Genomic DNA, 12,614 nt, shown 5'->3' on the forward strand with positions numbered 1-12,614 from the left:
TGTAATAAGGGCGTTGCATCCATGTGAGCATAAAAAGGAGCTTGAGTAGAAGGAAGAAGAAGATCCAAAAATAAGGGAGAGCAGGGTTTGCTGCAGGGATAGAGAGAGATAGAGCTGAGAACTGGGTGAGTCAATTGGTGCAGAGTCCTGGAGGCTTGGCGGTCAAGAGTGGACCGTGCCCATGGAACAGAGCTATTCCTGCTGAGCAAGCTAGGAGCAGGTGCAACCAACAGGGCTCTAAAGATCATCCTGTGCACTTCCTGTGTGGTAGGACGATGCAGCCGGGCTTGGGATATCACAATGGTGACAGGCTGAGGAGGCTGTAGTGCAAGCCAGTTTTTGAAGGCTGATCACACACACTCGGCTCTTGGCTGAGTATACCTGACAAATGAGCTAGGGCAGATAAGTTTTAGAAAGGCACCGAAGTGTACAAGAAACAGGAGTCCCAATTTTATTCTGATTGTAATATTTATTTTATAACTTTGATTATTTATTTGATTGGATTTTCCAGTCAGTTGGTATGACGCCTGTCTCCCAGATGGAAGACTTCTCGTCCCTATCTGGAAAGGGAAGGGTGCTTGCCTCGATTGTGGCAATTACTTGCTCACCTACCAATGACTGGAGCAGTCTGACTTTATGCCTAAGAAGTCTGCCATCGACCACATCCTGGCACTGAGGGTTCTAATCGAACACTACCACGAACATTGCAGAGTTTCTTTGCAGCCTTTGTTGATTTTCGTAAAGCGTTCAACTCAGTTAATCAAGCTGCCCTATGGGACTTCCTGAGACTTCGGGGGATCCCCCCAAAGTTGTGGGATGTCATGGCCGGTCTTGTACACTTGGTACTGTGAGTGTTGTGCAGAGTGGAGTAAGAAACTCTGTGTTTTTCCCCATTGATTCTGTGATACATCAAGGGTGTGTTTTGCTCCTACTCTGTTCAATGCTTGCATGGAGTGGGTGTTGGGAAGGGTCATGGGGTCTGTGGGGCATCTGTTGGTGAAGAGAGAGTCACTGATCTTATTTTTGATGATGATGGTATTATTTTTGCAGAGTCAATTTGGCTCTGTTCGGGGTTCTCAAGAGACTGAGGAGTCTGTGTCTGGGCTTATGAGTATCCTGGATAAAAACCAAGATCACAGGCTTTAATGACCTCTTAAGCACAGCCATTAGCAGTGTGTCTGTCTGCGGAGAAAGTGGCAACCTTGTTGAGAGGTTTAGTTACTCCAGCAGTGATATTCAAGTCTCAGGTCACTCTTCGTATGAAGTCAGTAGACGGATTGTAAGAGCAAAGGGGGTCATGATGTCACTGGATTGGGGTGTGTGGTGCCCCTGATATCATTGCAAAAGGACGAAGGTCCAAGTCTTTAGAATCCTGGTGCTTCCTGTGTTGCTATATGGTTGCATGACATAAACGCTATCCAGTGACCTGAGAAGAAGACTGGACTCCTTCGGTACTGTGTCTCTTTGGAGAATCCTTGGGTACCGCTGGTTTGTCTTTGAGTACCTGATGAAGCACATTACATAAATTGTGAGGGAGTGTCAGTTATGGCACTATGGCCATGTGGTACAATTCCCTGAGGATGATCCAGCTCACAGGATTGTTGGGGACCCAAGTAGCTGGACTAGGCCAAGGGGACACCCATGTAACACCTAGCTATGGCAGATAGACGACTATTTCTGGAGGGTGGGACAGGACCACATGTCGGCCTAGGGGGGTTGCCAACCAAGATCCTGAGGTGTTTTGTTATGTAGTAGGTGCGGCAACGCATTGTACTGGTGCAGGCTCCCCAACCTGACCTGACTGGATTTGTACTCTTATATTGAGAACTTGTTTTACATGATTATTTTGTAGTGAGAAGTCAAGCTGAACACTGTTTTAATTGTTAAAATAAAGCATGAAGCACTTTGCACCATCTTACACTGTGTTGGGTCCTCACTGCCTAGTCCATCTTGGTTTACGTCAATCGATGTCTACTGCAGGCAACCTGAATATCACACACAATGTTAAAGGAATAATCTATCCAAAAATGATATTTATTTATATGTTATTTACTTCATGTAGTTTGTAGTGATAGCTGAGAAAAAAATTTAATCTCATGTTTTCACATAGGATGGAGAGAAAAAATGTTTATGATATAATTGAAGCTAATAATGATTAATGCTGTACAATGGCAAATAATATGAAAAAGTCCACTGAGAAAAAAAAATTCAGATTACTTGTGCTGCATAATCCACATGTCAGCTACTGTGCTAAACAAACTTTTTTTTGCTAAAAAAAACTGATAAGATATATAATAGATACTTGCAGAATAATCAGTGCACATCATAAACATCAAACTAAAGCCTTGTGGGATTAACCCTTTGAACTGAAGACCCTCTGTCATTTATTGGTCAAGAGTCCTGTCTTTAATTAAAAGGTCAATCCATATGTTGCACAGCATTGGTCACTATTGGCTCCCATTATATCGTAAACTTTTTTATCCCTCTATTCTGCATGAAACCATGAGATTAAAAATTTTCCTAGGTCCTTCACTACAACATTCATGAGTTTAAGTAACATATAAAAGAAATCTTCCGGGTACAGTATTCCTTTAATTCTCTAAAAGTTATAATGGTAAATGGGGCTATGGTCAGATGGCCAGAGAGAACGAATAATGTTTTTTTCTTCAGATTTACATTTATTCATTTAGCAGACATTTTTATCCAAAGCGACTTACAAATATGGTCAACATCAATTACATGTTTCTTTTGAAGCCAGCGTTACCAGGCAAGGTTGTGTAGCAGCTGAAGAGTTCAGGTTGATGCCATAAAGCCAGCAGTCTCAGAGTTTACCTCGTGTTCAATGTGTGACCCTCAACACATCATTTCAGCTGTCAAAGTATACCAAATTAATTTCATTCTTCAATGATTTTTTCAAATGCTGCTCATGAACAATATTAAATATTGTGGTGGTTTCTTTTTTGATAGAGGCAATAAATGCTTTTTCTAAATTATAAAAACTCTTAAGGTGTAACCTGTCCATTTCATACCTTCTTCCTCTCCTGTCGCTCTTGCTCCTCTTTAAGGAAGTGCATCTCCCTCTCCTGCCGTTGTTTTTCTGCATCCTCTCGAGCTTTGGCCTCAGCCTCTTCTCTCTGAAACAAGTCAAAGTAGCAAAGGTGTGTTTTTAGTTTTTATAGACATTGTCACAGCCATTTTTATTGATCCTGGTGGAGAGCAGAATATAGCCAACCTTGGATTGGTCACCACTCCACAACAGGTTAGAGAGCAAACATGAACAGACAGACTTCTCAGGGCTCACATTCCTGGGTGAGGTAGGTATCTTGATGAGAGAACAAGCTAAATAATGTAAAGTGATGCAAGTAACGTACAGTATATACTGTGTATAAGTCGGGTCTTGAAACCAGAAATATCGATCTTAAAATCAGACCCCGACTAATACACCCATTCAAAAATGCAACACTTAAATTTTTTTTTACATCTTCTTGCCTCCTTCAATCTCGCACCAGTTTTTCAGACACATCGAATTTTGTTGCTGTAGCGCATTTACCAATTTCTTTCGCCACTTCAATGACTTTTAATTTAAAACCAGCTTCATATTTTCTTCTGACTGAACGCTTCATCGAAGATAAGGGATGCTCTTACGATAAAGGTGTATGAGGGTGTGAGATACAAAAAACGCAAAACAGTGCAAACGTCACTTCTGAGTAGTTCGGGTATGACCGTGTGGTCACGTAAGCACAATACATAGAAAACAAAAAGGCCGTGTGCTCCGTGGTTACTCACTCAGGTGGGAGTTAGCATATCGTAATCTCTTGGACCAATAGCGCGAGTTTTCCGCATTTGATTTATATGACTGACATAAAATATTGGAAATTGTATGGTAAAATCAAGCTCTGACTTATCCGTGGGAGAAATTAAACGTGAGTATAAACAATAGGTAACAAACGCATAATACAGGTATATACATCTATAAAAAATGGGATTCGGTCTGTTAAATCAGTTTACATTTGGGTGAAATAGCATAAGAGAGAGGAAAGGAGTTCAGTGGGGAGAGACTGATAAATCAGAACCAGAGATTCTTGGGAGAAAGGAGATGTGAAGGAAGCCTGTTGTGATCCTAGACAGCTGGCATTATGAGGAAGAATTTCATTTTCACTAGCAGTGACCTTAAACAATCCACAAACTGATGAACATCAAAGTTTGAAATAAAAGATCTGCTATATGTCCATCATCACAGTCAGATCTGTAGAGGGTGACCCTCTATGTTCGCACAGTAAGCTTGCCAGTTTTTTTTTGTTTTTTTGTTTATTAAAAGCATGGTGGCCAAGAATTTTGGCAACATAAAATCACACTAAATTCAAATATTACCACAGCAAAAAATATGAGTGAAAGACAGCAGATCCAGGATTTTGAGAGCAGTAACACACCTTCTGTGATGTGGTCAAACAATTCTGCATTTGTTACTCATTACATGAAAAGAATCTTAAAGAATAGCAGAATTTCCAGTTTTTTTTATTTTTCAACTGGGCAACTATTCAAGCTGAGTTTACAAAAATATATGTCACTTACAAAGGGCTGCAAATGTAAAATAAACTTTAATAAAAATAACTTCCTAAATGGAAAAATTCAAGCAGTAGTCACAATGTTCAATATTAAAGAGATCATGGCTTGCCCCAACAAAATGAGTGCAGCAGAAACATCAACCTCGAGAACAAACCTTGCTTGTCACATACAGTAGGTGAATTTTAGGTTCAGCTGTAGACTCCTACAATAATCAGATGCTAAAGGAGTCAGACTTTGAAATGTAGTAGTGGCAACAGCAACAGCAGTACTGTCACGTGAACAGAGACATTTGACATGTTGCCAATCTCCAGCACCACCATAATTACATGTTATCTCATAGAAAACACACACACATATTATAAGATTGTCTGGCATCCCATCCTGGAAGAAAAGTGACCCCTTGCCAGGAAGGGAGGCTGGAATGGAAGGACAGCAATGTACTGGTGTTATTGACCAGGTTGGGAATTGATCCCTTACCTGAAAGGGAAGCCAGAATGAAGGAAGGATTGGGGGAGTTAGCTTGTATAGAGTACATACTTCCCTGACATGCTAGAGGGCAGCATTCATGTGTCACTGCTTCCATTTCCAGACCACGGGGCAGGCTGGGAATCATAGTCCTGTGGAACAGCCCTGCTGGGTGTCGTGGATCTACCATCCCTACGTTATGACAATTCCGCCTGACCTAGAAGAATTTCCTCCGGACTTTGCACAAACGCCAGAAGTAGGGTCTGGTTTAAAAGGAGCCCTCAGCCTCACCTTGGAGAGTCAAAGAGTCTAGAGGTAGTGGACAACACTTGTGTGGAGGAAGAGAGAGTCAGGAGGTAAAAAGGAAAGAGGAAGGATTCACCATTCCTATACTTGTGAGTGTTCATATCAGTCGTTGAAGATAGGGGGCATCATTGATCCCCAAACCCTGGACAATCTATTTGGCCAAATATTCTGAATGGACACTAACTGGCTGGCAAAACTATGCGCAGGGACATAGAAGGACTTTCAAGTCATGGCCAAATGTGGAGCAGTAGGTAGGTAATGATGCTGTTTAAGGCGAAACTGATATCTTAACACTTGGTTATGAAGCCAGGATAGGCAGATGTGGTGTTAAAAGATGAACATCACATGCACTAGATTCAGAAAGAAATTTATATCCTTCCCTTTTTCGCACTTTCCTATGTTTCAGTTGTGTGCTAAAATTATCTAAATTCAGTTTTTCCCCACATCAAGCAACACTCAATACCATAGAATGACAAAGTGAAAACTGAATTTTATAATTCTTTCCAAATTTTCTAAACATAAGAAACTGAAGTAACAGACTGAAACTGACACAAGTATTGAGACCCTTTGCTATGACACTTGATATCTGGCTCAGGTGCATCCCATCCTATTGGTCACCATTGAGATGTTTCTACACTTTGCTTGTAGTCCACCTGTGTTAAATGTTTGGAAATGGTTATATAAAGCACACAGCTGTGTATCGAAGGTCTCATGGTTAAGAGAGTATCAGAGCAAAAACCAGGCCATAAGGGCACAGGAATTGCCGGCAGAACTTGCATACAGGATTGTGTCGAGGCACAGATCTGGGGAAGGCTACAAAACATTTCTGCAGCATTAAAGGTTCCCAAGAGCAAAGTTGCTTTCACAATTCTTAACTAGAAGGAATATGGAACAACCGTAACTCTCAAACTGAATAATCGTGGGAGAAAGGCCATAGTAAGAGAGACGACCAAGAACCTTGGTCACTATGGCTGAACTCCAGAGAAATTGCGTGGAGATGAGTGAAACTTTCAGAAGAACAACAGAGTGGCCAGATGGAAGTCTCTCCTAGACACATGGAAGCATGCTGAAGTCTGCAAAAATGCATCTAATGGACTGTCAGACTGTACAAAACCAAATTCTCTGGTCTGGTGAAAACAAGATTAGCGTCATGTCTGGAGGAAACCAGGCACCACTTATCAGCTGCACAATACCATTCCAACAATGAAGCTCTTTCAATGGCAGGGACTGGGAGAGTAAACAGGGTTGAGGGAAAGCTGCACAGAGCAAAGTTGTTAGATATCCTTAATGAAAACCTGTTCTGGACTTGAGACTGGGGCAAAAGTTCACCTTCCAACAGGAGCACAGACAACACAGGTGCTGCTTAGGGGCAACTCAAGGAATGACCTTCAGTTGCCCAGCCAGAGACTGGACTTGTAAAACACTAATGGGGTAAATGCCCATTGGTTTTGTGGATGCATGTGTTAAATGGAAATTACTGCCTATCCTGATTAGAGCAGTGTTGTTGATCTCACTTTATGCAAGCTTTTTTTGGCTACCATGGAGTATGCTACTATTTGGTTTATGTACATTTATTCACTTTATGCGCTTTGCTTTTCTGCTGTTTTCATTTTGACTTTTTCAGGCCCTCTTCATGTGATTGAGTGGTATCCGGCCTTGCTAATACTTCCAGGTTAGACCCCAAGAATCCCCCTTCCCTGTATGGGAATAAGTGGATTCATAAACCAGAATAGGCAGACAACCTTGTTAATATCCACTGTCCTGTGGTCATCCACGTGTTCATTTTCTGAACCAACATAGTCCAATATACCGTGGTGTTTTATTGTTTATTACTGACTGCTAGAAAAAATAACTTGTTTTCTTAGCTCACATATTCAGAGGAGATGGAGAACAATAAAATGTCCATTTAACACTGAAAAGCTGTGACTGCACATAAATGGCCAGAAGATGGCAGTATTCCACAGCAAGTCACACAACAGAAGTAAAGCAGACTGTAAAGACAAGCATTCCTCCCACTCTGTGCCACAAACCTGTTTTTGCAGCCGCTCCATCTCCTCTTGCTCAGCTCGGGCACGCTCTTCTGCCTCTTTCTGCTGACGCTCTTCATTTTCCAGCCTTTCCTGCTCTTCTCGCTGCCTCCTCTCCTCGGCAGCTTTCTGAGCTTCAGCCTCAAGCCTTGCTTTCTTCTCTGCTTCAAGTAAGGCCTGCTCTTCTCGGAGACGCCTGCAATCACATCAATAAATATTTAAAAAATAAATAAAACAAAAAGAACTTGTTCTTCAATAACAGATATAATATTTAAGATGGCGCTTAATTTACTTTTCAAACATTTGTGCGTCTCCCCCCAAAAGTGACTGACCTGTCTCTCTCTTGCTGTTCTCTCCTCTCCTGTTCTTCTCTCTCTCTCTGCTCCCTGGCCAGCTTCCTCTTCTCAGCCAGGATCCGAGCGGCTTCTTCTGGGTCGTTGGTTCCAGCTGTGGGTTTGCTGACTGGGGCAGAGGATGGGGCTGGAGCTGAAGCTGGGGCTGGAGTGACCTCCACGGTAGAGACTGTGCTTGCAGTTGGAGCTGCCAGGGTAGGGGGTGTACTTGGTGCAGAGGATACAACAATAGCAGGGACAGTGGCGGTTGCTGGAAAAGGACACAACATCAACATAAGGTACATCTCTTTCAACTTAGAATAATAAGCAAAACAAAACAATTCCTCTAATATACTGACCTAGAAAAAATATCTATGATTTTATTACTTCCTGCTTAGATTACTGTAATTCCCTTTACATAGACATGAGTCAGTCAGCTTTGTCACATCTACAAATTAGTTCAGGATGTGACCGCACAGTTGCTGACTGGCACTGGGAAGGGGGAACCTATCATTCCAGTGTCAGCCTCCATGCACTGGTTTCCAATTAATTTCAGGATACAGTTCAAGGTCTTAATGTTGTTATTTTTTAAGGTCTTAAAGGCTTGGCACCATTTTATATTGCTGAACTCGGGTCCTCAAATCAGATTCTGCTCTTCATGCTTTGAGTCAGATTGAAGTGTAAAAGTGACCGCGTGACAGGCCACAGTAAAGGTGAACAGTAAACTTTTACTGGTGAGGCCCCTGAACTTTGAAATAAGATTTGCATTTTGAGATGTAGTTTTTAAATCCAGGGGCTTAAGACTTAACCTTTCTTCAATAGCTTTTGAATAAGGATAAATTCTGTTAAAGTTGTTGACTGGTGTGCAATGACAAACTTTATGTCGAAATTTTATGTTCTGACCTTGTACTGAGGTTATGTTTACTTAATACTGTGTTGTGTTACAACAGCAGTATACAGTTAAGTGACTTGTGCTGGGTAAACCAGCAGCTTTATGGTTTATAGTGCAATACCTTAACCACTGGGCTACTGTAATGTGTTTTTTTTTGTTGGGGGTGGGCATTGTTACTGCAGTTATCAGATGTGCTGTTTTTTGAACTGTTCGATTGTTCTCTGTTGCGTCACCATTTTGTTTTTTTTCCTGAGCATTGCTATTTTGTGGTTTGACAGTTATGCTTGCTGTACTGTTGCCACTAAAATGAGACACCTGGAAGGGTATTTAAGATAGCAGCATGCTACTCTCGGCATCTAAGACTATTTGAATTGTGAAATAAAAACCTTCACAGAGCTAGCTAGTGATTTTTGGGCTCTTTAGGAATCTTGGAATGACCTTTTGACTAATAAAGAGAGGTTTTCACATCTGTCTGTTTTCCGACTATTCATTTGCTTTTTCCTCTCGTGGCATATTCCCTTTTCACTACCATCTCTTCTGATTAAAAAGACATCCACCTGGAAAAAGTGTGGGGCTCCTTTATAATAATGGCAATATGCCTGCATAATAACTTACTACAACTGCAACAGTCAGAAGTTTTCTTCCTTTTTAGTCATTCTGGTGTGTCATATTTAATGACGTTTATTTATTGATTGAGGTTCTATAAAAAGCTACATTTCCCGCCTGAGGGCAAATAATGTGCTATTTGTCTGTCTGTTCATTTATCTATAATTTTGCCTTTTATATTTATATCTCTATTACTGTATATAAAAGTAGAAGACCTGCAATGGAGGATGGCCTTGGCCACCAACTTCTGTCTGAACACAGGTAAAGCTGCAGCTTTATCCATCAGCTATCAGCTGATAGATAGATAGATAGATAGATAGATAGATAGATAGATAGATAGATAGATAGATAGATAGATAGATAGATAGATAGATAGATAGATAGATAGATAGATAGATAGATAGATAGATACTTTATTAATCCCAATGGGAAATTCACATACTCCAGCAGCAGCATACTGTTAAAGAAAATATTAAAGAGTGGTAACAATGCAGGTATACAGACAGACAATAACTTTGATAATGTTAACGTTTACCCCCCCGGGTGGAATTGAAGAGTCACATAGTTTGGGGGAGGAACGACCTCCTCAGTCTGTCAGTGGAGCAGGACGGTGACAGCAGTCTGTCGCTGAAGCTGCTCCTCTGTCTGGAGATGTCACTGTTTAGTAGATGCAGTGGATTCTCCATAATTGATAGTAGCCTGCTCAGCGCCCGTCGCTCTGCCACAGATGTCAAACTGTCCAGATCCATGCCTACAATAGAGCCTGCCTTCCTCACCAGTTTGTCCAGGCGTGAGGCATCCTTCTTCTTAATGCTGCCTCCCCAGCACACCACCGCGTAGAAGAGGGCGCTCGCCACAACCATCTGATAGAACATCTGCAGCATCTTATTGCAGATGTTGAAAGACGCCAGTCTTCTAATGAAGTATAGTCAGCTCTGTCTTCTCTTGCACAGAGCATCAGTATTGGCAGTCCAGTCCAGTCCAATTTGTCATCCAGCTGCACTCCCAGGTATTTATAGGTATGTACTTTCTGCACACAGTCAATCTGTGTCCATTTTGTGCCTTTTCATTTACTGTGAAATACTGAAGCCTCTGATTAATCTTTTGGGCATTTTTTAATGGTTTAGGAATAGAATAGAATTATTTTTGGAGTAACATATTGTCATGTATGCCTGCCCAGTGACCACCTTAATGGGTCAGGGAAGGAAAGTAATACCACCCCAGGACAAGAAGGGGCGCTGACTCTAGCTACTTCTTCTCTCTGCATGGTAGTTTCTGGAGGATGAGGACTAGCTCCGCCCCTTCAATCCAGGATTCCATAAAAACAGGTAGTCCCTGGAAGGGGGTATCTTTATGGAAATGGGCCTTACTGGAGACACAAGCTCCTGCTGAAGCACCATACTCTGCACTGTAGCAGACAGTTTACTTTGAGCACCTGGGGCACCAAACTTTGTTATTCTTTTCATGCTTAATTATACAGGATTACCCAGTTGGCACCCTAACCTTTCATTGGCATCCTTGGCCTACTTTCACCTGGTTAAAATATAATCAAAATAAAAGAACAGGTAAATGCTTGGGTACTTCCTATTGAGACAAGCAAATTGGCAATTCTGAAAACTAGAAGCAATAAAGAGAAAAACCTCATGGCAACTGACATAGTCTTAGTATTCAATGTGCTTCTAAAAGACAGACTGAAACTGGAGTTCACCTTCTATAAACTAATTAATAGTGTGGAAATGTTTGGTGAAGTTTAGGGTATTGGACAAGTGCTCTGTTCTACTCAGACTATCGGGTCATTTATATGTGGAAATTACTGAAGTTTGTTATTATGAATTTTCAAGCAAATGTTTGATTTTGTGTATGGTGTAAGAGGTGTGTAGTGGTGTAGCAGTGGTACTAAGAGGATCAAAGTGTGCTAAGAAAATATCCTCACACCATTATGCCACCACCACCACCACCAGCCTGAACCATTGATACAAGGCAGGATGGGTCCATGGTTTCATGTTGTGGACGCCAAATTCTTACCCTAATATCTGAGTGTCACAGCAGAAATCGAGACTCATCAGATCAGGCAATGTTTTTCCAATCTTAGACCGTCCAATTTTGGTGAACCTGTACAAATTGTAGCCTCAGTTGTCTGTTCTTTGCTAACAGGAGTAGCACCCGGTGTGGTCTCCTGCTGTTGTGGCCTATCTGCTACAAGGTTTGACATATTGTTCATTCAGAGGTATTTTCCCTTTTCCGGACCATTCTCTGCAAACCCTAGAGAAGGTTGTACCTGAAAATCCCAGTAGATCAGCAGTTTCTGAAATTCTCAGACCAGCCCATTTGGCACCTAGAACCATGCCACGTTCAAAGTCACTTAAATCACCTTTCTTGCCTATTCTGATGCTCAGTTTGAATTTCAGCAGGTCATCTTGACAATGTCTACATGACTAAACATTGGGCATTGGGCTGATTAGATATTTGCATTAACAAGCTGGTGAACAGGTGTACCTAATAAAGTGGCTAGTGAGTGTATATGATTATATATGTATGTGTAAATATTTACATTGTTAGGAATGCAATTTTATTTGTAACATATATTTGTATGTCAAGTAAATAGAAGGGTTTTGTACCATGTTAGCCATTATGGATGCAATTAGAAGTCAAGCAAAATAACACCATTTATTGCCCAACTAAAAAGTTAAAAAAAGGCATCATTTTGCTTAACTTCTCATTATGTCATAGTATGTATTATATGTATCGTGTTATTTGACTGAATAAAGATTATTTTTAAAATATCTACTGTATGTTACAGTGCCTTTCATATCTATCTATCTATCTATCTATCTATCTATCTATCTATCTATCTATCTATCTATCTATCTATCTATCTATCTATCTATCTATCTATCTATCATTAGAATCTTTGGCCTCTTTGTTCTAGTATTTATCTCCTGCATCTGCAACTAATAATTTACAAAACTACTATATAAAATGTATAAAACAGACAAATGATTGAGGCAGAGGGCATTTGTCCAACAGGCTTAACAATACCTTTTATTCTGGATGTAGAAAATATTCACTTTTAAATAAAGACCATCAGTTCCCTAATGACGGAGCACACACTGAGCAGTGTGGCAGTGTTGTGGACTCAGAACAGAGGAGGCCTCACTATACAAAGTGGGATTTTCTTCATCATCACTTAGATCCATCATTCAAACTAATGGCTAATCCTCCTTGGCTACCTGTCGAAATGTTTATCACCTTATGCAGATCATTTCAGTTCAATTCCAAAATAGTTACCCTGCTAAAAGGTTGCCTCTCTCTGTAGCACCCAAATGTGAGAAGACTTGGTCAAAGTGATTGAAATTTAAAAAAAGAAAAAGAGGACATTCATAAGACTGCCTGCAATTATTTCTACAAGTTGTCTTACTC

At 40.8% G+C, this 12,614-nt stretch overlaps 1 protein-coding gene across 4 annotated transcripts in view; it reads right to left on the bottom strand.

Annotated features, from left to right (window-relative positions):
- map7d1a (MAP7 domain containing 1a) overlaps positions 1–12,614 on the bottom strand; it is a 207,984-nt gene that overhangs the window by 12,829 nt on the left and 182,541 nt on the right. For all 4 annotated transcript variants that reach the window (XM_028819941.2, XM_028819940.2, XM_028819943.2 and 1 more), the window contains 3 exons: positions 7,697–7,967; positions 7,368–7,560; positions 3,030–3,134 (listed from right to left, as the gene is read on the bottom strand). In XM_028819941.2, coding sequence (XP_028675774.1) covers positions 3,030–3,134; positions 7,368–7,560; positions 7,697–7,967 — 569 coding nt within the window. The remainder of the gene's footprint in view (positions 1–3,029; positions 3,135–7,367; positions 7,561–7,696; positions 7,968–12,614) is intronic.

Source organism: Erpetoichthys calabaricus, chromosome 14, assembly GCF_900747795.2.
Source record: "Erpetoichthys calabaricus chromosome 14, fErpCal1.3, whole genome shotgun sequence".
NCBI classification, from domain to species: Eukaryota; Metazoa; Chordata; class Cladistia; order Polypteriformes; family Polypteridae; genus Erpetoichthys; species Erpetoichthys calabaricus.